Source organism: Numenius arquata, chromosome 1 (genome assembly GCF_964106895.1).
Source record: "Numenius arquata chromosome 1, bNumArq3.hap1.1, whole genome shotgun sequence".
NCBI classification, from domain to species: domain Eukaryota; kingdom Metazoa; phylum Chordata; class Aves; order Charadriiformes; family Scolopacidae; genus Numenius; species Numenius arquata.
This window is the reverse complement of record NC_133576.1, coordinates 109,606,479-109,634,342: the sequence shown is the minus strand read 5'-3', so window position 1 is coordinate 109,634,342 and position 27,864 is coordinate 109,606,479. Positions and strand designations below refer to the sequence as shown.

The 27,864-nt window shown below is 42.8% G+C and overlaps 1 protein-coding gene across 1 annotated transcript; it reads left to right on the top strand.

Annotated features, from left to right (window-relative positions):
• Positions 1–22,232, top strand: RUBCNL (rubicon like autophagy enhancer). The gene is made up of 16 exons (XM_074148704.1): positions 1–90; positions 703–827; positions 2,916–3,024; positions 5,122–5,790; positions 9,903–9,988; positions 13,263–13,470; positions 14,353–14,457; positions 15,716–15,758; positions 16,124–16,256; positions 16,669–16,814; positions 17,637–17,701; positions 18,385–18,623; positions 19,360–19,421; positions 20,879–21,032; positions 21,161–21,251; positions 21,758–22,232. Exons 2-16 carry the CDS (start codon positions 756–758, stop codon positions 21,868–21,870), a joined length of 2,295 nt encoding a protein of 764 aa, XP_074004805.1. The 5' UTR covers positions 1–90; positions 703–755; the 3' UTR covers positions 21,871–22,232.
• The last annotated feature ends 5,632 nt before the right edge of the window (positions 22,233–27,864 follow it).

The window sequence follows — 27,864 nt, the reverse complement described above, 5'->3', positions numbered from 1 at the left end:
GGAGGGCCCTAGCGGCCGCCGCTGCAGCGCGGGAGGTGGCGGGACCTGCGCTGAGCCCCGGCGGGCAAGAGACGGGCGCCGCGGCCGCAGGTGGGGACCGGGAACCTTGGGGGGGGGGGGGGGTCGGCGCCTTGCGGGGCGCACGGTGCGCGTTGCCGGGGCTGGGGGGGGGGGGGCGTTCGGTCGGCGGGATGTTTCGCTGCCTCTCCGCGGATGTTTCGAGGCTTTCCAAAGCCGTCCGGCGGGCTGGGAGCTTCCGTGAGGAGGGCTACGAGGCTTTCCAGCGCTCTTGGCGGGTTTTATTCCTCGTCGGTGCCATCCTCTACCCGGCACCGGAGGGGCAGAGCAGCCGCTCCGGCGCGGAGCCGGGGCTCGGGGGCTCCGTCCTTCCCTTCCTCCTCTTACAGCAAGCTGCGGGGTACGGCACATCAATACACTCCTCTTATGCCTGGGGAGGGGGAGGGCACAACGTGCCCTTGTGTTGTTTTGGGTTTTTTTTAAGAAAAAAAAAAAAATAATCTAAATTAGGTTCTTTCTAACCCAGATTCCCGTTGTTGCTGAGCTCTGCTTTTCGGTAAGCCTATAAACATGCAAGGTCAAGACCGAAAACCAGTTCGGAGTATGAAATGCGGAATCTGCAAAACACACGGAGAGCCGCGGTTAGCGCGGTGGCGACTGTAATTCCTTCTCTGCTCTTTCCAGGTACTTTACAGCAGCAACAACAACAACAACAAAAAAATGAATGTTTTCCCATCATGTCTCTCCATGCAGTAGCCCTCGCCAGCTACAGCGCACCAGAAGTCTTCAAGCCCCCCCGCTCTAAAAAGGTAAGGGAGGCATCTAAATGTTGGCTTAGTGTTTTTCTTAGCTGGGAGGGCTTCCCCCTCCCTTCCTCTCCCTCCCCCCCCCCCCAAAAAAAATAAAAATAAAAAGCTTTTTAGGTGTTAGTGGTCGTAGTAAATACTTTATTTTTAAATGCTGACATTTCATTGCGGAGTTATTTTTGGAAATACAGTATTGGGGAGGGGGAAAGGCTGACTCATTTATGCTGTGAAAGATATCAAACTGTCAGTGGTTTATATTGGTTATGGCAGTGTGTTGTGGTACTTCTCATGCACTGCTGTTGTCATATTTCCTTGTAAATGCTCTTTAATTGCCCCCCTCCTTTTTTTTTTTTTTGCTTGATAGTTGCATACTAAAGGAGCTCTTTCCTGATCAGTGATCTAATTAAAATTATAACATCTTGGAAGTAAATGGAGGTCTTTTACCCGAGTTCTCAGAACAACGGTTGCTTCTGATAAGATCTAAGAGATGGGAGGGTTGTTTAGAAAAAGATAAAAATCTTAAAACTTAGCACTCTTAGTATTTCTGCTTACTGATCAAGTAGTCGCATTCCCCCTGGTGTAAGGCAGTTGGGGTACTTGCATCCTAAGCTGTAGAGTCTGTTAATTGCTGATGTGAAACCCATTTTTTTTAAGTAATTAATAAAAATTAGTTCCTGTAAGAACTACTTTATCCAGTAATACCGACAATATGATATTTATATGTACAATGCCTGCCTACCCAATGGTTTCTCTAAGTTAGTACAAAGGGAGGGAAAAAAAACAAACAAGAAAACACTATTGGATGCTGAGAACAGTATTTTTCTAAGCACTGGCATAATCAAACACTAAATATTTGAAATTCAGCATACTATTTTTTGCCTGAAATCTTAGTCTTCAGTTAAAAGGGAAATTCTTTGTGGGTTTTAATTTCTTCTGCTTTCTGTGAGTCTGAAGGGTATCTGGACTAGATCTGCTCTCTGAGTCACCTTGCTTTTCCACGGGACCTTGAGGGGAACGTAGAGGACAACGCACCTTTTAACTCCCTTCTCTTTGTATGGGATCACAGGGTGCAGAGGAGGGTGAGAGGCATCCTGGGGATGCTTCTGTGTGGAGACCCTTCACTGGGGAGAAGGCACAAGATGCACCTTGGTTAAGTGCCTTTCAACGATGCCCCCCTCAGAGCAGGGCAACCCTTTGATTTCCCTGGTTTCTGTGATGTGCTCGGCAGGCCCTTGACACACTTGAGGAGCAGGAGACAAGTGTGTGACCCTCACAAGGAATTTGTGAGCTTGGGATGGAGACCTGTTGCTTTGCTGTCCTGAGTGTATCCCGCTCCCTTGTTGCAATTAGCCCCTTGGTGTCTGCTCTAAACTGCTTGCCCTGGTTTGACAATATGGTCAATCCGGCTTTGGGGTTCAAAGTGCCAAATCGGAAGCGTCGTGATCGGACAAAGCGAAGTGCTGAACTGGTATAAACCTGCTCAGTCAGTTCAAATGCATTCCAAATTTTTTGTCAGCTAATACCGTCAGGCTGTATGCCAGGTCAAGTATTATCTATTCGTGTCGCTTCTCGCTTTATGCTGGGCCAGCCACGTTAGGCAGACGCGATTATGTGACCACGCTTGCTCCCAGTCGATACGGCCGGGAGATCAAGCAGCACGTGCATCAGGTGCTTGTGGAGTCGGGGCCTTGAAGATTTAACCCATACGTCTAAACAGACCTGTGCTTCCAGCTACAGATCAGTGGTTTCTTGAGTTCTTTTCCACTTCGTTGCTGTTGTTTTGACAGATACATAGACACCTGGTTCAGCATTTTGTCTCTCATATGCCTTGTGTACGTGTTTAATTCTCCTACTTTTGGTCACCTGCCTTCTGGAGTGAACTGCGAGATGCAGAGTTGAGATGCCAGTGCTCTTCAGACGGTGCATGCTTCCGGGGAGATTTTCAGAAATACAGGCAGTGGTTAGGTGGCTGTCGGCAGGCCTTTAGCACGGTGTTCTTCCTGCTGGGATGGCTGTGAGACTGGGGGTATCATTGCCTGAGTACTGTCGCCTTATAATGAAATTGTCTGCTTGTGTGTTCTTGTTCTCTAGTTAAACCACGAAAGCCTAAAGGTGGCTTTCACCGAGTCAGCATATTCTTCAAATCCCTCAGCGAGGATTAGCTGCCTTGCTCCAACACCTCAAATCTCCGTTCTCTCAGGTACGCCAATTTCTTCTAAAACGCCTCCCTCCGGGGAGCTCTGCTGGTGCTTGTGGTGCTAGCAAAACCTGTCGATGTTTGTGTGTACTAAGCAAGTACAGTCTGCTTGGAGAAGGAACCTTGCTTATTGGCACTGAAGATGGGACAGCATCGAAGTATATTACACAATTTGAATGTATGGGGGCGGGGAGGGTTTACCTTTTAAACGGTAGTTTGGCCATTTTAATTATGCCGGCATTTTGAGTGCTCAAGAGTACAAATCTTGAACTGTTCAGATGATTCTTGGCAGGTTAACTCCTTGTTCATTCAAGAAATACTTTCTCGGATTTTAACAGATTACCGTAATTACTCACATGAGTATCAGTTGCAAAACTAAACTTGAGATATTTTTTTTTCATTGGAACTAACCATTTCTGGTAGTAGCTCAAAATGTGAGTGTCGGTTTGTTTGTGGTTTTTGTTGCTTTTTTTTTTTTTTTGAGCGTGGCAGAGCAGAAGCATGAGTTAAGTTTTTAAAACTTCTTTTTTCTCGTACAATCCACTAAGAACAAGTATTAAGCAGAGTAAATCAGGGTGGTGTTATGATTAGTGCTAGAGATGCTCCATGATGCTGGAGTAGTGGAGGTGACGAAGGATGAGAGGGGATGGAAAAGCTGTCAGGATGGGCTTTACAATAGGAGAGCAGAACAGAAAAATTGAAGACAGTGAGGCTAAATGTTTTGCCTTGCGGGGAAAAGATGCTGTTTTCAGCCCAGGGTAAGGAATTCCTGTTCAATTTAAATGTCAATAGTTACCAAAATTGATTTATTTTCCTGAAAAGATTAAAATACTTAGTAATTTTTTCAGCTCTCTCTTGATGAGGACTGCTCTTTATATAGACTTGCTTTTCCAAAGTACAAGGGAGGAGGGTTTGTTTTGGTTTTAATCCCTTCATTAGTAAACTTTCTTATCTTGTGGTTTGAGTCCATTTTGACTTCCAGGTGAGTGACTCGCAGAGAGGTTTACTGTTTTCTCTTGAGATATGTCCAAGGAGAGCAACCTCTGGGCAAAGTCTGCAAGACTTGCTCCTTTTTTCACCAGTGGTGTTTAACATTCCTCATGGTCTAACTAAAAGTTCTTTGCCCTGGAAATGAATCTTCTTGATTGTATCTATTCTTAGAATTTTACAACCGACTTATCTTCCCCAAAGGAGACAGTTGTTAACTTCATTGTCACAATGTGGTCGATAGTTTCTTCTTGAACACAGACTTTGTGTCTAATCTCTCCATTGCTTGGGTGATGGCGGTTCCTGTGAGGCTTTTTGTTCAAGGTATAGGATTTCAATTTAGTCTTGAATTGCTACTGGTTGCAGTGCACACTTCTACATAACGCTAATGTTGCCATGTTTGCCACTTAAAGCAGTTTTTCCATTTTTCTATTGAACTTCAGTTTCGCAGCAGATCGCATAGGACCTTGGCAGGCAGTGCTTTGGATTCCTTCAGAGGCATTATAATGAACTTGCTGTGACAGACCTAATTTCCTTTATGGGTTCACGTAAATGTTGCCACCCCTATGAATAATGGACTGAAGTTTACTTCAGCCTTTTCCACATGAGGAGTGTCTGACTGAACTGAAACATGCAAGCACTTTATCTTTTATTACTATGTGTATATTTTTTTCTTCCTGTTGTATTGATAAGTCCATGTGACCTTCTGTTTTACTGGCAATAGAACCAGTACCTGTACTGGTAACTTGTTCCTCATCCAGTTTCGTAGACCAATGATGTTTTCAAGCACGCTGACAATCAGTCACCATTAAAGTCTTAACTAATTGTGTTTGGCTAGCAGCAGCGTACTTTACTGTTGGCTTATTACCTAGCCTTATCAACAACAGAATTGCTTCCTGACTGCAGAAAGCAAGAGCTTTCTTGCAGGAAGAGGCAGCAGAGCGTGGTGTGTGAATTCAGTTCTTCCCTTTCTTCTCACCTGTGTTAAAAAGAATGTGCATTTTATTCATGTTGTAAATGAAAATTTTATTTTTTCTTTAATTGTGTTTTGTTTTTTTTTTTTTTTTTAAGGATTGTTTCCTAACCTTTTGGTTTCCCCTCTTTTCTGAACAGATGAATACTCAAGGCCAGCAGTGATTGGACATGCCAGAAGTTTTGGATCATACCCGGACAGTGCTGAAGCTATCAAAGACATTCTCATGTCTGTTTTGAATGCATCTGGTTTGAAGCCCTCTTTGGTGCCGGAGCAGGTCACAATGCAGGGAGCTGAGCATCTGGACAGTGACATGGAACGGTGGGAAGAAAGCAGTGATGGGGATAGCCATGGTGACAGCGACAGCGATTCTGCACATCACAACACTGTGTGTACACAAACAGACATTCGGTTTACCAGGCACCGGGCGTGTTGGGACAACACACACTGTGATTCCTCTAAACCTTCACCGGATACTTTCTTTTGTCCCCGTTATTCTGATGGGGATCCTGCTGCTTCCTCCTTGAATGGTTTCACTCTTTCGGACGTGTCCCCTCTGAAGCAGGACTGCTTTACCCAGGTGACATTAACAGGAGGCGCCGTGACATCGGCTGTTGTGCGTTCTGGAAAGGAACGTTATACCTCCCCCGAAAGAGACTTGACTTTCACAAGGTTTCTTCCCGATTCAGCTGTTGGTAAGCCAGCAGATCTGTTGAAATACCCTGATGCTTTGGAGCCTGCGCCCATCAGCAACAGTGACAGCAGTTCTCCCAATGGACTTTCCCAGTCAGAGCCAGTCAATCGAACAGGTAACTGTACTGGTCCGTTTTTGTTTTAAGATTTCGGTGCTAGGAAAGACAACTGCAATTGAACTGGGTCTTATTTATGGTGATTGTGAGTTAGATGAATGCTGTCATTCAAAATAGGAGAGAAAGGGAGAAAGAACTTAAAAATGAAGGAGAACCAGAGGCTTGAACTCGGGGAAATGGGAGATGCTTGTACTTGCAGTAGTTGTCTGTCTTGTGATGCAGAAATGCTTCTGTAATATGCAACTGTTGGTGAAATACAAAAATCGCTGAGCTGTGAGCAGTGTAGAACATCCATGGGATAAGGCTTCCACTGTCTTCATTTTGTCTTCACCGTTACCCTTCTCCCAAAAGCAGATAGCATGGGTCTGGGCGTTTGTTAGTGATTCACTGGTGTGTGCAGGCTCCCTGGGACACCTCCTTGTGTTTGGGGTGAGCTGGAGGAGAGGGAGCCCTTTGATTCCGGGCTTTTGGAGGCAGGGCACTAACATCCACTCTTGTTATAAATAAAACGGCTTGTACCGGAGCCGGGACTGTTTTTCCTCTTCCCTTTTCCAAGTGCACCCGCTATCTCGGATAGATAGATCCTGATCCACGTGGAATGGGGCTTTTTACCCCCTCTCCAGTTTCTGACCATAGGGATGTCCTACATGTTGTAGGACGTGTGTTGTCCCCCCCGAGGTGGCTGGCAGAGCAGCTGGCCCAGCCTTGGGCCTGCCCGTGCCTCCATGAAGGTGCGCCAGCCTCCCAGAGCAATCCCCTGGTGTTTAACGCCCAATGCTGATACGAACAGTCTTTGCTACGGCGAGATGATGCATTTTTATTTTACTTATAAAGGGTGTTAGCGATGTCTAAGGGCTTATTCTTACCAGACACTGAGCCCCAGAAAGTGGTGCAACTGAGGCCTGATTTTTCTACTGGAAAGAGGACAAATGGCAGGGAGCGCTCAGCCTGTCTTTGTATTATAAACACAAATGGCAAGGGCTCTTTTTGGGGTTTTGGGTTGGGTTTTTTTTCTTCTGCCTCTGGCCAATAGTAGTCCTAGTGGTAACACTCCATTGAGCTCCGCCTCCAAGCTCTGATCCTTGACCCAGAGCTCCTCCAAGGCCTCCAGCCGGTAGAGGGATCTCAAATAGGCATGTGTTATTGTAGGACTGGGAGCTTTTAAACAGTAATAACTCTATCATTGGGGATAGGATGTTGTCAACAGTTAGTATGGCGACGATTATGGTTGTTTCCTTCTGCTGCGTGTTTTGTTTTGAGAGGTGCTCGTCATGGAGAAGGAAACCACACCAGGCAGTCAGGGCCAGTCACACAGGTTTAGGTGGCCAGGTCTGGAAAACACAAGCCAGGCTCTGGCAGTCAGCAGGGACCGCGAGGCACATGTCTAAGAACAAATAAATTGTGTGTGACTCGATCTTCTGGCATGAGCGGGACATGCCACAAGCTTGCGTTGGGTCAGTAAGGCTGCTGGTTCTTCAGAAAGCAAGTGGAGGAATAGGGCAGCCAGGTGACTGAAGAAGTAGCATCCTTGATTTTACTAACAAGTACCCCTCACGGGAGCCAGGATCCTGTCAGGCACTGTGCAACGTGGTGGGCTCTGCATTAGACTTCGGTCTGTTCTGTACAAAGTGAAAATTTCTGCATTTATTTCATTGTGCTTTGTTGCTTCCAGCCATTAAACTCGCTACTGGTAGCCTGTGGCAGTGGGAGTGAGGTCTCATTCTCCCCCGCCTTGGGCAGCACTATGAGGGTGGGAAAAGCAAATGGCAAACTGAAAAAGCAAAAATAAAATGCCCAATTTGAAAGCACGAATTACACAATAGCAATGGACAGGACTGGCAAGTCAGGAGATGCTATCTCCTGGTGGTTTCTCACTTTTGTTTCTCACAGGAGAATTGGTGAGGGATGCACAAGGCGAAAGAAAGTGACATAAGATGAGTTAAATCAGAATAAATACATTTTTTTCAATTGGATTTTCTGCTAGTTCTGTGAGACTCCTGTTAGGTCTTGTTCATACTCTTTAAGAGCCTTCTGCAACCTTCTGAAAAGGCTCCATCATTGTTAATAAAGAGCCTGTGACTGAATTTGGTGTTCTCTGGGGGCTTTGCTGTGGCTGGTGTGTCACTGGCAGTTCACAGGGCTTGTTCTTTTAACCTCTGTATGCATCAAAGTCACTTCCTTCTGTGACTCTTAAGGGCTCTTTCCCCAGCCCCAACAGCCTCCAGGCAACAGTGCTCAGGAGCAGAAGGGCAACCAGGTTATTTTTTGCATCAGACTTGGAGTTGTGTCCCGTTGCCGGATGCGCTGGGCTCCTTCCCTGTGCTCCTTCCCACATTTCATTCTTGTCACTTAAAGATCCAAGGGGGATGCAAGAGATAAGCAAAAGAGAAAGCTCCCATTAGATTTTAAAAGGATACTTAAGATGAATTGGGCCTTATATTGTAAGGAAAAAGGAATAACTTTCCCATTTCCTTATTTCTGCTTATTATATTTAGTTCAGAGAGTTTAGTTAGTTTGTTATCTTTACTGATGAGAATGTAGGCTTTTATCAAGCTGTAGAGTCTTTAGCACTTACCTGTACTCACCGCACACTGCTCTTCTGGTGAGATGAATCATCAAGTAGGCATGAAAATAACCTAATTAGGTGATTAAATCTGTTTTGAAAGGTCAGATCATCAGCCTTTCCATTTTTCCTCCATGGTATACACAATGGAGGTATTGATAATTCCTGTACAAAACCACTACGTCTGTGTTGCTACTCTTGAGCACAGTATTGGCTTTCCAGCCTGATGTCACCGATGCTCAGGGCAGTGTGACATCGTTGCCCTAACTAAGGCAATATAAACGATCTAAACTAGGCCTGAGAGTCAGTGCCCTCTAGTTAGAGAAAAAGTTTTCATAAATTATTCTCATATTTTGTGGGACCTCTTTGTCCTTTCTGTGACTTCTAAACAAATTTAGGAGTGGCTATTTATTTTTTTTTTTCTCCATAAAGAACCTTTGATTAACTTGTGTTATCTGCAGCAACTTTAAATGGCATGTGTGGTGCTAGCATTTCAATGTGATCTATTTTATCTGGTAAACATCACCACAGTGAAACAGAAATTGCTTGGTTATAAGGTCAAAGAAGAGGTAGTAAACAAACACCAGTCAGTGTTGAAAAAACAGGAGTAATTTCCTTTTGTATCTCATTAGTGTGTACATCCATAGACATTATATATAGTCTTCATCATCCTTCCAGCGAATTTCTTGCAGCGGTGGTTGTGGATGCTTTGAAAACCAAACATGAGGGCATGATCTCACACCTTCAGCTCTCTGGGGAAGAAGATTGTCACTATATATTTTTATGTAAAAAGTAATTCATGGTACATCTGTAGAAAACCATATGCATGCTTTGCTGCTTAGTGTAAAGTTCTTAATGGGAAAAAGAGATGAATTTTTGTTTCACATGCTCATCATACTCAGCAGCGAATGCCAGGAAAACAAAACTGCGATTCTGAGAAGCGGCAAGTACTGCGGCTAATGCCTCTGCCCCAGAGGTACATGTCACCATGCAGCAGGGGTTGCATTTGGGGAGGGAGATTTCCTTGAGGTGTCGAAACATGACAGCAAAGCGTTTTTCTAAACTAGCTGTAGTCGCACAATGCCAGCAGTGATTCAGGAAATCTTTTAAGGCTGATGCATCTCTCTGTGTGCCCAGTCAGCAGTGGGATTTCTTCTTCTTCCAGCTGTTGTGGATGAGCAGAGAGCAATGTCGGCTGCCTGTGGTGTGAACTGCAGAGCATCACTGTAGCCCCAGCCCGAGGTCCTGGCCATAGTTTTCCCCAGTGGCTCAAGGTGTAGCTGGCAGAGGGCTGGTGTTGGGAACGCAGAAGTGCTGTCGCCACGCGGTGTTTAAACTCTTGTTTCTCTGGTAGTTGATACTCATGCTTCAGGTAGTTCAAATACCAACTTACTTATCTCTCCTCCTTGGCTTCCCCCACAACCTCCAGCCCCAATAATGGTCAGTTCTAGGAAAGAAAGTTTGCTTTCCTTTCTGGAAATCACCCTGCACCCATCCTGGGAGCTGCAGAGAAAGAAATAACTAATAAAAGTTCTTGTTGTATCCGTAGGTTCTACTTCTCCTTTGAACATAAGTGCTATACCCTTGAATCGGTCGTTGCAGGACATCTGCATGCTTCCAGAAGATGTGGAGAAGGTGAGGACAACAAAGACTACTGTCATAATGTTTTTTCCATTTTATAGTGCCAAAACCAAATGACAGGAGGCGTTTCTCAATAACAGAACTTTCTGATAGATGGACTTATCTTTACAAATACTGTATTTTCCATCTTCTGCCCCTCTGTGAGTGAACCTGCAAATCTAAAATGCCTATTTCTTAATTTATTTTTACTCTTAATATGTTAATTAAATATTTCAATTATTTTAAAATAATGGAAACACTTTAGAACACTATACAGTTCTGCTTTTCACTCCATTTTTTTACATGCGTTTCTTGTCAGCAAACTTTAAGATTATTATAGTCACTTCAAAGTTACATTAGAATGTTACATAAAATTTGTTGTGGCTACGTGCATATGGATGGTTTTTACCTCATTATTTTACTATCAGGCAATAGGGAGGGGTTGGGGTTTTTTGTATGTGCTTATGATGAGCATGTGAGACTGCTGTAAAAGAATTACAGTACGAATGACAAGCACACTAACTGTAACATCTGCAGTAATTTAAGCAGTTTCTCATGGTTTCTAATTTGCATAAGGTACCCAAATGATCTTGGGTGTTTTGCCAGATGGGCAGCCCATTTGAACTTATAAACAGAGATAAAGATGAGAACATAATGCTGTTATATGTGTAACTCTGCTAAATGTTAATCTTCTCCAACAATTGGAAAAGAGGGGTTAATGTTATAATTAGTTATTACAATGAGTAGAATTTAATATGAAAGAGCTTTAAGAACGTGCCTAGAAAAGGAGGGGTTTTTGCTGGACTGTGGATGTACATGTGGCCCATGTCTTGGGCCCAAGAGGTACTCATCTTTGTATGCAGCACTGGTTTTACTGGAGTGTCAAGTTCTGCATTTGATTTGAAGCTCTCAGTGTCCCTAAGGTGCATTTAAGAAAAAAAAACAACACAAAAAACAACTAACTAAAAAAACAAAAACAAAAACAAAAAACAAAAAAACCCCAACAAACTCTCTACACTAAATCACACACCAAAACTCCACAAACTTGTGAGCTAGCTTTTCGTGTTGCCTTTTGTGAAAAGTGTTTCAGAAAGGAGATGATATTTCTCTGATGTTAACATGGGAACCAAACCCGAAGTAATATGTTTTCAGTCACCAGGAGACCAGTGAGTAGATATCTGGATTAGAAACCACAGTCTGAGAACTATTGAGTGAGGCTAGATGGCATCAGCTACTTCTCCTGCGCAGATGATTGGGGGCTGATGTGATTACAGGTTAAAAGATATCAAGAGCTCAGTCCGTTATGAGTGAGGCTGCCTTTAAAAAGAAACCCAAATAAACAAAAGCCCCAAACCTAAAACCACTTTTAGGTTGTGAAATAATCTCTTTGAAATTTAAGAGACTGAAAACTAAGGTACAAGTAGTATCAGCAAGTCTGAGAGTTGTAGTCCTGTGCCAGGGAGGAGATGGGCCAGATAATCTAGAGGGACTTTCCACCGATGCTAGTGGGAGGGAAGAGAAATGAGAAAGAGGTTGGTATTTGCCGAGTTGGGACTGCTTCCTAGGGTGATAGACCTAGCAGGAGGCAGAGCTGAAGGCTGATAGTCATGCTGAGTGCAGGAGTGCCTATATCCTCTTTCACCTTTTTGCGATGCGGTTCTCTCCGATACACTCAAAACTGCTTTTATCGGCCGGACGTGCCTGTATACCGTGCTCTGCCAATAACTTGGGGTTAACCAGTGCTGCACAAACTTCTTAAATCTTCAAGCAACAGATTGATTTAAATCTTCAAGCTACAGATAAAGACTACATAGTCTTTATATCCCAAAAGGAAAAAGGCTGTTTAATTCTTTCCTTTGCTAATGGTGTGTCTTGAAGTTCACTGAAAGTTGTCTCTGGAGAAACTGCAGCAAGCGATGTTAATCAGTATTAGGGAAGAGATAAAAGTCTCTTTAAACACCCACAGGGACTTGTGGGCTCTCTCTAATGTTGAAATTAATCTCTTCTAAATGTGTCTGGCTATGGACAATAAGAAAACAGTGATATCTGTTGTGCTCCTTAAGATTTAGCTATTTCTAAACACTGATGTCTTTCTTCATGCTTGCCATACAGGTTGTAAGGGGTGTGATGAATACTGACATTGAGTGGTACAATTTCTGAGTATAAGCAACTTTTTATAAAGCTTTATTTATTCTGCACTCAGAATCTCTAGCATTAGGTACTGCCATGGTTCTCTTAGATGGAGGTTTAGCTTTGCACAATGCAAACGTGCAGTTGAGGGGAGAGGGGGACAGTCCTCTGTATATCTCTGTGTTTCTATCCATGCACCTATCTCTCCACGATGCATCCACTTTTCAGCTGAGCCTGGGCTGGGAGGCTGTGCAGGTGGGGCTGGTGGGGTGTTCTGATAGACCACAGGAAGCAAGGGATACAGTAGTGACACTGGGGCAGGGAGCCCCAGGCTTGTCTGGATGTCTCAGAGGTGCTAAAGGTGGGTTTACAAATTCCCTTTTCCTGGAGGATGAGTGACCTGGGAAGGCAAGATGGTAAGGGACACCATGGGGAGAAGTTGTCTGGCAGGGAAATGCTACAGTGAAGCTTTGAAACAGCTACCTTTTATTTAAGGTAGTGTGAACCCCAGGGGAGCTAGGTTCCCATTTACCCTTATCACAGACTTTATGTGCAGCCTTGAGTTGACCATGTAAGCTATCTCATTGCATAGCCCCTACTTCACTGCTGTAACTCTTAACACACAAAAGCAACGAAAGCATTTTACTAGCTTCTGTACCACCCACCACCAGTCCCATCTAAATCTACAGTCCCTTCAAAACCTGCCTCTTCTGGCCCCATCCACGTAAGCATGCGTTCAAAACTGCTTGTAAACATGGGTTTGAAATTAAATCCTGTTAAATAGGTTACATGGATTCGCAGTTGCATACTAAATAATGCAGTGTAACTAGAAGACTACATCTCTAAATTGCATACATATTCATCAATTAGGCATGTAGCCAACTTTCTTTTTATCTAATAGATGGGTAAGATAAAAGTAAATTGTATGTTTCAATTAAGGGTGAGACAATTATCTGGGCAGTTGTCTTTTGCATGTTGTCTCTAAATTGCCCTTGGGGTGTTGGTTTTCTTTTTGTGTGTGTTTAAATGAAAGGTGAGGTAGCCTTACATTTTCATTTCTTGAGTTGAAAAAGTACAAGGAAAAATTATATCTCTCATTTCATCTTAAGTAAATATCAAATATGCTGTGTACTAATGAGCATTCCAATCTTGTGTCCAGGAAAATGCACACTTTTTTGTTGCAGACATGATTATAGCATCGCTAGAAAAAATGAAATGTAATATCCTGAGCCAACAAGCGGAATCCTGGGGTGCGGAGGAGACCAGTGGATCAGATGGCAGCTATCACACTGATTCAGAGTTATCTTCTTACCCTGGAGTGAAGAAGTCTGATTCTTCTGTTGCCTCTTCAGACAGCGGTTATGAAGGCAAGTTACTTAGTCTATAATGCAAACTTTTCTGACAACCTTTGCTATTTATTTTTGTGCAAGAAAATGCTAAATGAATTCGGGCATTGCTTAGAACCAAGTCCTCTGTTATATTCTTTGAGTCTCTCGAGAGCTGTGTTCCCTGAGGATCATTTTGCCACCAGTGTTTTCCCGTGGGTCAAATTCTTCCTTTTGAAGGCTCGCATCTCTGTTTTATTTATTATAATCAATGGCTGTTTTTTTTTTTTTTTTTTTTACATGAAAACGTAAGGTTGAAGTGCCACATGTCAAGCACAACTGTCCATAGAGTGTGCCTGTCACTGGCTGTTTTCTCTGTGCTTAAATCTCTTTTTTGCAGGACTTGAAGCCTGGCTCTTCCCTTCTGTGTTTACTTCTGCACTATGCAGATCAGGCCACGCAATTGATTTAAGTGAAACTGCCCAAAGTATTCATTCACATATAGTTTGAGGCAATAAACTCTCCTGGCACTGTAATGCTTGAGTCAGCACATGCATTTTTAAGTAGATTTTAGCCTCTTGAGTAATAGGGATCTTAGGGATGAAATGCAAGTCTAAAGTCTAAATGACATAACTTTTGGGAAAAGTGAATGGTGTGCTTGCAGGTGAGAAGGGGAGACCACTAATAGTATAAAACCTTTCGGTTTAATCTGTAGAAGCTTCTTCCTAAGAAACTGAGGGACTTGCTATATGACAGACTCACAGGAATTGGCTTTCTGTGTGTGTGTATAAAAATAAATAAAATTGCCCTGTAAATACAGGCTGTGTATTAAGGTTTTGGTAAGCAATGAAAAATATAAATATAATTGCAACTACTCTATAAATGCCATGAAAGTTTCACTGGTGTTGTCTTTGTTCTGGACAGGCTGTGCTTTGCTGCCTGTTAGCTCCCCAGTGCATCTACCATCACATCATGAGGTTACTAGATTTCGTTGCCACAGTGACTCAGAGGATGAATATGTAATTATTGGTAAGACTTTAAAATTATAACCGCAGAAACAGCTCTATCTATTCTAACATCTGAATCTATTGCATTGTTTGGAAAATCTATTGACTTAGTAGATGTTACCACAGGAGAAATAACATGAGAGAAAGGAAGGAGCCATGTATGCATGACTCCTTATTAGAACAGATGGAGAAATACCAGTGATGCAGGTTCTACAAAAGAATACATTTTCTGGTTTGAGGGACTGAAATTACGCCTGAGGATTAAACCCTTAAATGATTAAATGAATGTGGGTGAGCAAAGTGTGAAACTGGCACAGCCTTGGCCAGCTGTAGCAGCATTGTTTGAGAGAATTTAGGAGATTATAATTTCCTGATTAGATACATTGATTAGGTTTTAGGCAGCCATCCCTCTGCTTCAGGACTAGAGCAGACTGTCACCAGTTCTCTGCTTCTCTTCAGGACATCCTGAGTTTCTTTGGTTACCTTCTGGTTTTCATATGTACCAAAATTGAAATCCATAAAAGTAGCCTGAGCAACATTTAACATGTCTTATTTTTTCCTGTTAACAAATGCTTTTTTTTATTGCTCCCTTCAGTTTTAGAGATTTGCTTATTTTTCACCTCTTCTTTGCCTAATCTAGGAATGAAGAACTAGCTCCCAAAATTTCATTTCTAGTAGCAAGACCTATTTTCACATGTGTGAATGCAGAGGCATTTGTCTTCAGAACAATATACATGGCCAAAACAAATGCAACTAATTTGAACACTTGTCTGCATAAGCATATTTTGTTACTATAAAAATATGAAGAAATGTGTACTTTAATTCCATTTATCTCACCTGTTAATAACTTGTTCATAGTGTTAGCTGGCATGTTTGTCATGGGTGTCTCCAGATATCTGCCAGGGTCTGAAAAAAATAAAGTGCACTTTTTTGGTTCTGTATATTAATATTTATGTCTAGTTCCTTGTGGCTGAGCCTGGACTATCTCCTTATTGATTAGCCCACTCCTGAAGCGAGGCTGATGGTGGTGATATGATGCATAGCTGTTAAGGAGTACTCTTCATCAGTGGATGTCAGAGATCTGTAGAGGAGATAAGACTCCTTTATGGCTGTTTTACAACCAGGGCTGAGGTTATTTCTCACACCTAGCAAGGGTTTGTAAAGTTGAATATATTTGAAACTGACACTGTGGTAACAAAGAACGTAGATTTAAAACAGTGATGAGTAACAGAAGCTTTGTTCCTTAGATGGCTTGATAAAATTTTCTCCTTTACCCACAGAACTTGAAGACCTTGAAAATCTGTCTGTTGTCCCAGATGAAAGGTAATTCTTTGTATCTTTACTAGAATAGCCCGGTTGCACTACCTTTTCTGCTGGACCAGCTTTCTGATGACTCTCCCGGCCGGGGCGGGGAAAGATGTGGGAGTGGTAAATGTGGTCCTCCCCAGGAAGGGGAAGGAATGCTGCTTGACAGCAAACTGTCTGTGGCACTTGCTTGGCAGAGCGTTTCTCTGGTCCCAGAGTCTTGCTGGAGGGTGGCGGCTTCGGCTCTGTGAGGGCCTGGGTGTATCAAAGTGAGGCGATAGGAATGAAGGGATGGGAGAAAACTTTTCAAGGATGCAGAAGAGGCAGCGGAGCTGCTGATGACGTGCTGCTATTTTTCACTGTTTGTATTGCCTAATTTTCAGATCATCTTTTGAACCCAGCAGCAATTCTGCTGAAGCAACAGCTCAGGAGTTGTGCAGAGCTTTCAGAAGACAGTGGTTGCAGACAGACCCTGCAGTTCAACTGCCTGGTTGCCTGAGCTCATCTAAGCAGAGAGTGAGTCTGAGCCGAAAACAGCGGGCTCTTTATTCAGTTCCCCAAATAATCCTTGTCTCGGTGCAGCTGCTTCACTCTTAGGGAAAAGGGGGAAGCTGCATTTAAAAAAAAAAAAAAAAAATCAAAATGAAACACAGACAAGTACTTACAGTTTGTTAGTTCATTTTAGATAAATTTTTAGAAAATTTCTTCTCCCTTTAGCAATTTTCAGCACACTTAAGATGTGTACATGTGAACAATAAAAATGTACTTTCTTCTGGGACTGATATGAAGGAGTTTAACTGAGGGGGAACTGCATGCAGGTGAAAACTGAACTTTGAAATCCTGGAGTATAAAGGGAGATATTTCATAGCATTTAACATATGTCCAGCTGATGGGGTGTTCATCTTCATGAGCTTGTCTTTCCCAATAGTCTGTGCTGAAAGAAGACATTCCAAGAGAGCTTGAGTCCAGTTTGAATCTGGCTGAAGAAATAAAGATTATATCCAAATTAAGAGGATCTTCTGGCTGGGCCCCACCAAGATCGCAGATTATATTTAATATTCACCCATCAGTCAAGTAAGTCTAAGGGGTCTGAGTGTTGTCATTTAGTACAGCATGGGGGATTTGTCTGAAACCTGCTGATGCAAGGAGCCTGAGTGATTTAACAGAACCTAATGTTAGAGCTAGTGCGTGGCACAGCCTTCTGTAATGTCTGCCACCAGCTTGGCTAGAAAGCAGATGGCATCTTTTTTCCCCTCTGTTGGCATGTCCTGATTAACGTGGCATGTGCACTTTCATATGTGATAATATACATACTGTTTGGTGTTAAGGTGGCAACATGCTTAGCTGGACTCCTTAAAAATTTCATTTTGTGAGACTACCGGGAGAATATTCTTAAGAGTTTCCCCACTCCCTTGCTGATATTTTATGGGTAGTAGGTTTTCAGAAAGGGGGGGAAAACAGGTTGCATTTTGGGAAACTGCTGTCTTACTCTGCATAAAGTGCTGTTACATGCACACAGAAGGCAAACTGGCTAATCCCCTGTGCTGCTGCAGGTCTGGTTGCCTTTTCAGTTGCAAACGTGGATATCCCCTTCTCTCCTCGCCCTTGATATTGATGCCACCTTAAGAAATGGAAAAGAATTTAATTCTTACAACAAGCCATATTTAGAAGCAGTAATTGATGATATATGCTCCACAGAATAGCTTAGAGGCTCCCACTAAAATAATAATCTGCGTCTCCATTCAGAACCCCCTTCTTCATGTGGAGGAGTAGGAATTAGCTCCTAATTTGGACATTTTCACTAGTCCCAGTGTAGCTCTGTTGCACTTCGGGAGAATGTTAACTAAATTGCATTGTGGATGCTGAAAGGTGTAATTTTTTTGCCTCTGTGTGCAGGAGAGATGCAGTGGTGGCTGCCCAGAACTTTACATGTGTTGGTTGTGGAACCCCGATAGAAAGCAGTAAGTATTACCAAGAGGGGAAAAAAAACCTTAATAAATCCATTATCTTCACCACCACAGAAGTACCACAATTGTAAAATTACCTGAGATACTTTGACAGCACTTGAAAGCATCATGATTTACAGGTCTGACAACCAGACCTTGCCTAAGAAAACTTTGAAGTGGCTTTCAAGGCTTACTCTGGGTCTGCTCACAAAAGAGCAGTGTTTGTGGTGGCCTGTAAAGTATTAACAGTCTGTGATGGCACATCAGCTCAAGCAAACTTGAGATGCTGAGATGGTTTGTGGGTTTTTACCAGCTTCTTTATATGAAAAAGTATTATACACATGTGGCTCCAACATCATCTTGTCTTTCCATTTGGTGAAAGTATTTTGTTGTGTGTTTTATCCTGTGTCTTTTTTGCAATGAAGCAATAGTAGTTTCTCTAGGATCCTATGGTGATAAATATAATCAGTTCAGTTTGACAAATGTGGAAATGGAAGTTTTGTCCTCTAATGCAAAGTACAGACCTTGTTCATGTGTTTACCACAATAATAAAACTCTCTACTTAAAAATAAATAAATAAAATTCCATGTTCCTCACTCCAGTAGACTGGTGTTATTTAGACAGAATAGGTATACAGGCAAGAGGTATGTCCCATAAGTATTAGAAATATTCACAATTTCATTGCTATCTACCTGCAGAATATATCAGGAGACTCCGCTATTGTGACTACCTGGGGAAATACTTTTGTGACTGCTGCCACAGCTATGCCCAGTCTCCCATTCCTGCCCGAATACTTTTGAAGTGGGACTTCAAAAAATACTATGTATGCAACTTCTCCAAACACCTACTGGACAGCGTATGGCAGCACCCAATTTTCAATGTGTCATGTATTAACAAAGCCCTCTACACGAAAAGTAAAGAAATGGACAGGGTGAGGGTAAGTGTGGCCTGTTGGGTTTTTTTTCTTGGGAGTTTGTGGGTCTGAGACTTTTGGGAAGAACTCTTTAGGGTAAGTTGGTTTCTCCACACTTAAACTTCTGTCACCACTCTTGGGACTTGCCCTCTCTCAGGTGAAAGAAAGGAGAAGTTTCCAACCTATGCCAGAGTTCTCATTTCCCTCCTTGTCTTTGGGAGGCGTTTCCTTATTGGTTTCCAGTTTTATTTCATGGGAGGGAGCTGGTCTCCTGCAGTAAATACTTACCTCTGCTTGGCAATTGATGGTTGGAAAGCTCCGGCAGTTTTGAATGACTCCTTAATTTTGTGGGCCATTAGAGAGAAACACCCTTGGCTCATCTAAGGGCTGTACTTCCTACAGCTTGAGGAAGGGTGCTGTGCTGAAGGTTACAAGTTGCCATACGCTCCCTTCTTGGCTGAGGAGATAATTATTTATTCTTACACAGGTTTGGGTCTAGCGTCTTGGTGTGCTGACATGGAGCCATTTGTAGCGTTAGGAATTGCTTCCCCTGTCAGTGAATAAAAGTAGCCTTTGCCTTCCATGCATTAGAAAATCCATTTGTTTAGTTATGTGCTGAGTGTGAAGTTCCTGTTTTTAGGTGTGGCTTGATGTACTGACAAGGGTTGCTGACTCATAGTGGTGTTACTTGCTTGTGAATATATAAGTGCAATTGTTTTTCATTTAATAATAGTTTTGTTTTTTCCCCTGCATCTTTTAGGAGGTGCAAGAACAGCTTTTTCATTTAAAAAAGCTTTTGAAAACCTGCAGGTTTGGTGAAAGGTATGGGCCATGATTGTGCATGAAAAATAGCTTATTAAAATGTACCAAAGGTGCTTATAGAGCCGCCTTCTCTAGAGACATTTGAGTGCAGTTTTAAATGAGCTAATATGATCACTAAAGAAAATTCTGATAACAAAACTTCCTTCAATTGCACTGCAAATGTTGAGTGAAGAGCATAGAATCAGAGAATTGTCTAGGTTGGAAGGGACCTTTAAGATCATCTACTCCAACCGTCAACCTAACTGATAAAAAAACCCATCACTAAACCATGTCTCTAAGCACTATGTCAACTAGTCTTTTAAATCCCTCCAGGGATGGTGCCTTAACCACTTCCCTGGGCAGCCCATTCTAATGCTTAACCCTTTCAGTGCAAAAAATTTTTCCTAATATCTAATCTGAACAGGTTTTATGTGGTAGCTTTCTGTTTCTTCTAACATACTTAGACATATGGTTTTAAATGCTGAATGATTCTCATTAGGTGTATATTTTTTCCTACTCTGCCTCTCTTAGTTTCTCACTCATTCTTAAAAGGTCAAAGATGTATATCTCTGAGATGATTTGTCTTCGAAAAAAATATTTAAAAAAATAACAAATGTGTTCCTTGAGGGTTTAAAGATATTCTCAATTCCGTTTTTTGTAAACGGATTCAGGTGAAGGTAGTAACCAAAAGTGATAAATACCAAAACATGACCTTGCTTGTTGCTGTAAATTAAAGATTTTTGGTATTCACCTTCCAAAGCTATGGGCACAACTAATAGGTAGACATGTGACTTGACTTTTTAAAAACAGACATAAGCAAAATATGTTTTAAAAGTAGGTTCTGATCTCGCTTTGACATGGACCTCTTATGCATCAATTAATGTTGTTTACCAAAATGAAATAGAAATGTATTTTTATGTCTCTCTTCTGGACAGCCACCTCTGATTCCATTATAGAAATAAGCATTAGGATCCTCACTGTACTTTCTACATTGGTAATATTTTAGAAGTAATAGCTATATTTTCAGTGTTGACCCCCTTAATACAAGCACAGTTTCACCCAATAGTGATCTGTGCAGGATAAAAAGGCCTCAAAGTTCTCTTTCAAAAAAAACCCTAAATAACCCCAGCTTATTGTGTTAGATACTACGTGGGCTTTTACTTACTGTTCCTGAGGTAGGAGAGAGCCCTTTACACATTGTTTTTGTTGTTTTTTTTTTTTTTAAGAATTGCTGGAGTAACTGTGCATGGCAGCTCCAGTGCCTGAGGAATGCACATTTAAAGCAGACATTTTATTCTAAATGCCAAGCCCTTCAGTTTTTATTAATGTGATCTCAAACTGGGAGGGGAGGTAGGATTTAGCATGAACTTGCCTTGTATGATCCTTGGGTGACTAGAGAAGTGACAGAGGCTTATTCTTCAAATATACTTGAAAACCAGCTTTTTATACCTTGATTTGTTTTTTCTTTCTCTTCGCAGTGTACTGAAAGAGTTTGAACAGGTCCCCAGCCATCTGACAGAGGAGCTGCATCTCTTCTCACTGGATGATCTGGTGAAGATCAAACGAGGGCAGTTACTGCCCCTGCTTAAAGACATTCTGAAGAGCTCCACCTCCCATGTGGATGGTTGTGAGGTAAGGAAAAGCCAGGGCTCTCAGTGTCCTTGCAGCTGCTAGTGTGAGGAATATCCCTGCTGACATTCCCAAATAACTTTTTTCTTAGATTAAAAGAAGTAAATCAACTCTTTTGCTGTCCTTTGTAGCTCTGTCAAGCGAAGGGGTTTATCTGTGAATTCTGTCAGAGTGCAGATCTGCTCTTTCCCCATCAGGTTGCCAAATGCAAAAGGTGCACAGGTATGTTCCAAACCAAATGTTTTTCTTTCTTCCCTGGGAGGATGTTGGTGTGTAAAACTGTTCAGACTTATTTTAGGAAAACGTTGAGAACTTGGCTCACTGAAAGCATGTGTATTTGAAAAACACAGGTAGCATGTGTCTTTGAAAACCAGCCTGTGGCAGCCGTCTTTCGTCAGTGAATTCAGAGAGCAAAACTTGCCTGAACATAATTATGGCTGCCAGGGGAGGCTATTTCTTGGGTCCACACATGAGAGCGGGCCTGGGACAGTGCTATACTGCTGATATATCAGATCTTGCTGACATTCATTGTAAATCCTGAGAATCTTACCAAAATGTTTAGTCATAGTTATTATAGTGGTTTTTGTTGTCCCAGCCTTGCACTGCTTCTGTTTACTTTTATACTTGGGTGAACTGGATAGAACATCCTTCAAGGAACACAGCTATTGATTCACTTTTTAATTTTTTTTTTTTCCTGGAATGCTAAAACCGCTTGTATGTATAAACAGAGTGCAAAACATGCTTTCACAAAGCATGCTTCAAGTCTGGAGGCTGCCCCAAATGTCTGCGGATTGCAGCTCGGAGGACGCTTTCAGACGCTCCATCACTGGTGCCTCCATGAAACTGGATTCCTCTGCTGATTTCAGAAGATGCTCAATGCCAAATCTTCAGGTGCCTGTCTTAAGAATTAAATAATGTTGTTTTAGACATTACTATTTTTAATGCGTGTCTCCTTTTTGGGGGGTTAAAGAAAAAAAAAAAGAAAAAAGAAGAAAAAGAAGACTTTGATATCGTTGTTGCAAACTCATCCTAGAGGAATTTCATCTTAACTGGGACAGAAAGACTGGATGTTAATTCTGTGAGCAGCCTTTTGTTTTGCCCTTGTATGTAAGAGTTTTTTATTATATTTTTCAATAGAAATTTTTTTCTTCTGTGCAATTCTGCAAATAATGTATAGATAGTAAATGACTGTTGGAAATCCTCGCCTGTGTGTTGGATTTTGGAAATAGGAAAAGGTCGTAAAGTACAAAATCTTTCTCTCAAAAGCTCTACAACAGAAAACGCTTGTCTGCAAGTTTTAGGCAGATGCTGATCTGAAAATCCGATAAATGCTTAATGTGAACCAGTGGATTTTAATTTTCTTTTAAACAGATTTACGCAACAGCTTGTGGTGGGTTGATCTTGGCCTGCTTCTAGGTACCCACCCAGCTTCTCTCTCGCTTCCCTTCCTCAAGAGGACAGTGGGAGAAAATAAGATGGAAGAGCTTGTAGATCAAGATAAAGACAGGGAGATCACTTACCAGCTACTGTCACAGGCAAAACAGACTCAAATTGGGGGAAATTAATGGAGTAGGGTGCTGAGAAACAAAGACAAAAACTAAAACAACTTGTGCCTACCTTACTCACCATTTTTCTTAGCCTCAACTTCAATTCATCACTCCCAGCTCTTCTACCTTCTCCCCTGCCCTAAGTGGTGCAGGTGGATGGAGAATGAGGGTTGTGGTCAGTCCATAGCAGCTCCTCTCTGCTTGTCCTTCCTCCTCATGCTGTTCCCTTGCTCCAGTCTGGGCCTTTCCTATGGACTGCAACCTTCAGGATAAACCTCTGCCTGCAGAGGCTTTCTAGGAAATGTAGTTCCTTCAGGAAATATCCACGTGCTCTAGTGGGTCCTTTCCATGGGCTGCAGGGGAATCTGCTCTGGTGCCTGGCGCACTCTTCTCCCTCTCTTTTCAGTGATGTTGGTGTTTGTACTGCTGTTTCTCATTCCCCTCTCCCCCACCGATGTGGTGTTCCATTTCTTAAATACGTTTTCTCAGAGGTACCACCATCTTGGCTGAGGTGCTCAGTTGTGTCCTGAGGTGGGTCTGTTGGAGCTGGCTGGAAACGGTTCTGTCTGGCATGGGGCAGTCCCAGCCTCTTCACACAAGGCCACCCTGCAACCCCCCCCGTTGCCAACACCTTGCCACCTACAGCCAGTACACTGCTCTAGAAGTTTCTTAGAAATGTGAGGACAGCGAGTAGAAGTGCTCCTGCTTAAATCCACCCTCACATTTGCAGACTGAGTCCTTGCCTAAAGGTGAAGTGCTGAAAGCGGTTTTCTTTCCTAGCCTGGTTGGTTGCTTCAGATGAAACTGGCTGAGGAAGCTGCCCCTGCCTTCAGAAACCCTGAGGAGCTTCTTGAACCTGTAAAACCATTATTTTTTTTTTTATTTGTGCCACATGAAGCATTAATGAACAGTGAAATCCTGAACTTGAAAGCACGTACCAGAGTTCTGATCTCTCCAATGGGGTGCTCTTACTATTTTGAATGTGGTGTTCTCATTTTGCGATTTGTTCTCCTCTCCTCACCTGCTACCTCCAGCTTTTAGCAAGGAGAAGATCAGCTGCCTGTTGCCAGGTCCTGTGTAAGTTCTCCCCCACACTAATGCTCGTGGTACGAGCAACCTCACTAACTCTTCCACTTAGGTATTTTTTTTTATGGCGGAGAACAGCTTACCTACTTACCCCTCAGAAGCGAGATTATCATCTCTTACTCAGGATTGTCAAACGGATACTGACGTAGGGTAAGACGTGGTGAGAAAGAGCCTGCTTATGCAGCTGACTGTATTTAATGTTACGCAAGAGTAAATTCCCATCCGAGTTGGGTGCACGACTAACTGAATCACATGAAAGGCCTTGCTGTAGGGATTTTTCTGCTTACGAAGGAGCTCACTTGAATAACCCTTCTGCGGGATAACCTGCAGGGCGGCTGAATACATCTTTTTCATTATTCATGAATTTAGAAGAGCTGGTTCTTGGCTGTGCTTTTCCCAAGTGTTCAAGTCTCGCTAAACAGTAGTGGTGTGCAGGAGGGGGAGCATCGGCGAGTGAGTTTCGGGCATCAAGTGTTGATACTTTACATCCACTCAGTTCAGTTGAGGTCTTCATAGAACCTGTACAGCTTACCCAGAGTAATTATTGCTATGTACCACAATGTAGATTGCAGCAAGAGAAGATCCTCAATGAGTTTGAGTAGCTGGTGGAAAGCAGAAGACCCAAGAGGATTGTCACACCTGTAATCCAAGTAAAACTAATTAAAATGTTATGCTGCTGAAGCTAAAGTAAGAAGGACCAAGTTGTGAGGTGCCAACGGATTGTTCACAAGTTGGAAGGAATAACAGAGACCACTATTTGGTGTTCTTGACTGTTAGGTTTGGAGGAGGATCATACCAAAACCCACATTTTTGTGTGCTGGTGTCAGCACAAGATACCACAGGAACAAGCTGAGGCCATTCAGCCTGAACCTCTTCTCTGGTGAGAAGCAAGCCATGGGTGACTAGACCTGTAGCCAGCAGGTGTTCTCAGTGTTGCTGAGGTGAGAGTTTCCTCTTATCAGCTGCTATACTGGGATAGCATAAAGCAACCACGATAAAACTGAAAGCATGCACTATATCTGTATTTGGTGATAAAGTGGCTTGGATAGGAAGGGGTGACTTCCATGCTCAAACCCTCTAGGTGTCTTTAGGGTGTAACCATCGAGTTTTGAGACTCATTAAGGTTCTTAGATCAATACTGTTCTTCCTGAGCATACCTGTATGGGGAAATTCTGAGTTTGATCATTTCTGAGGTTAGCCCAGATAGGACAGATCCAAGATGAGAATTTTTTTAAGAAACAAAAGCTATATGGCTACTGTGAACTTCTTTGTAGGGAGTAGAATCCTACACTCCTTGAGGAGGAGACATAAAAGAGTTAGGCTGTCTTACCAAGGAGCTGGACCACTTCAGAATAAGCTGCCTGCTGGCTAGAGAGCTGAACATGTTTCACAGAGGACAGAGACAAAAGAGACATGGCTCTTCAGCTAGGGAAAGAAAGGGAATTGTGGCACCTTCCTGTTTGCCTGAGCAATGAGGACCAATGCTCATTCTTAACAGTGGGTTTCCATGATACCGTATGGGTGCAAGAGGAGCACTCTCAGGGACACGAGGCAGAGAAGCCTGTTCCTAGTTAACTGCCTGCCTCACTCCACAGGCAGAATTCAGGTCAAAACAGTTTTATTAGTAATTTCCACAGGAGCAGTTTTTCAAAGGAACACAGTAACAATACCCCACTCTTGTTGCTCATGATTTTACCCGCTTTTCCACTAGTCAGTAATTTTATTTTATTTTTCTTTTATTGTATTTTTCTTCTTAGTTTCAGTTGTGAGCTGTCTGGAGGTGGAAGTGCTTTGCTAAGACTTTGTACACTGTGGTGCAGCCAGGATCTTTTGTGAAACATCATACAGCTGTTACTGTAAATAATAGAATAATGCTAATTGCCAGGTGTAGTATGGACTCACAAACACAGGTCTTGTTGCAACTGTAAGCAAGTACGTCAAGTAATTAAGTAGTTTAATGGGTGCATATGATTCCAGGGATGTCTGTCACACCCATTTGCTTTAAGAGAAGAAAATATCTACATGTTTTATGAGAAATGATATTTTGCTTGGTTTTGCACAGAGAGTACACAGACTCCTTCAGCAGGAGTCTTTTACCTCTTGATGCGCCTATTTTCATGTTTTCAACTTTTTTTTTTTTAAAGGAAATTTACCACACTTCCCCACATTTGCTCTGTGACTGCTACTTGATACAGTTTTCTTCTGGGCCGGCAATCTGAATACTCTGAAAAACACCTGAAGTCTTCTCTCTAAGTTATCAATCGTACTCACGTAGTTCAGTATTGACATAATCATTGGTATCCTTTGGTCTAGAGGATTTGCCCTCCCTCACGATTCTGAACAAAGCTACAAGATCCTTTCATTTTGTACATGTAAGTGCCATGTTTGTTCACGCACTGCGTGTCTGTCTGACCACAGCCTGAAAAGTCTTCCGAAGACTGCAAAATGAGGAGGTCATTAAGGGAAATCTAATCAGCCAAGGAGGGAAAGGAGAGGTAGGGAACAGATTTCCAGGAAAGGCTTAGGCGCCTTATGCAGCCTGGTGCAGCGCAAAGGAAACCGGACACCAATGGCCTGGATCCCATAAAAAGATGTGGAAGCAGGATTAAGGAGGAACTGAGTAACAAAACTGCAGTCTCAGGGAGGCCTTAATTTGATGGTCCTTTCCACTAAAAATTTTTCCGTTGCCTGGAGGTCATCTCCTTCTCAGGCCCAAAATGGCCCTAGTGGCTTGATTCTAGTTCCCTGCCTGCGCCTGCCTGGATTTGGAAATAGGGAATTCAGCCGGAATGATGGGCAGATGCTCACTGTAAGAGAGAGCTCAGGGAACAGGATGAAATGCTTGTGAAGCATCTTTCAATGTCAGCTCTCAGCTGGAAACATAACTTTATTCAAGTGCCCATTGTGTGCCCCAGCACTCTGTTGGCTGATGCTGTGAAGGGTGCAGGATCTGGACGCTCCCAGAGCTGTTTGGACAATGGACATTTGAAGGAGCTGAGCTGGACTGGTTTTTGGCAGCTGCTTCCGCTGTCCGTGTGTCACTTATCTGAAACAATCTGACTGGCCTTGCTTCCCCAACCAGCAGGAGCAGTTCCTCTTGGATTCCTTTCTCTGCTCTTTTAGTCAAGGCTTTTCCAGTTGTCCAGAGAGGCGAAATGAAACTGAGAGGTAAACCTCCACTGTTATCAGCTCTTCTTCTCCTAGGCCTGTTTTATTCACTTTCTACACCGTTTTTACCACTTTGCAGCCCAGATGAATTTCTTTCGGAGATGTGCTCCTTATGTAATAAAATACTTTGCAGAGGGACTGGTTTCTGTATGTGAGAATGCTATTCCATAACCCAAGGGTGACCCTGAGGAGGATGTTTTAAAGAAGAGGGAAGCAAATGCATTGAGGGTGTTGCCAGCCTGAAGAAAAGTGCCGTAGAGTGGCAGAGACCGGTCCTTGGAAAGACCTGCCTGAGGAGACACCACCAAGAAGCATTCCCTGGAAGAAATTGGGAGTGCCTTGTGTAAAGCAGAAGGAATGCAGTGTTGTGGTCACTTCAAAGCAAGTCAGTGGCTCTGCTGAAATGCTGCTGTTGTGCGTCAAGGAGCATGGTGTGGGAAAGGAGGATTTATTTGCCTCACCTGGAACTGGGTCCCATTTTACTGTGCTCTCATCTCAGTCCAGCAGTTACTGTAAATCAAGTAAGCTGTAAACCCTCCCCGGGTTCTCAGAAGGTGAAACTAAATCAAAGCGGGAACGGTTTTACTGGAACAGGGTATGTTTTCATGGCCTCCTACACATTTAATGGATGAGACAAAAGAACGTGAGTAGTAGTTTATGTGCTAACACAGCACAGAGGGTATATCTTCTCCTGTAACAGAGGATTCCTTAAGCTAACTCAGACCCTACTAACATCTGGCTGTAATAGCAATGTTCCCTTCACAGGCTACTCAGCACAGCACTAATGTGGCCAGGCTGCTTCTCAGCTGGGAATGAAATTAGCATCATGCTACATCATGCTAGAAGAAATTTTGTGAGTCTGTGACTGAAGCAGAGCCCCAGGGCTACTTGGAAGCGTAACAAAAGATAGAGAAGTCACTGAAGTAGGATAATCTGATAAGATGAGCAGTTGGAGAAGTGTTTGCATCGTTTTGCAGATAGCAAAATAGAAGCAGGGTGGAGATGAGGCTGAGACAGCCCCGAGGAAGTTGATG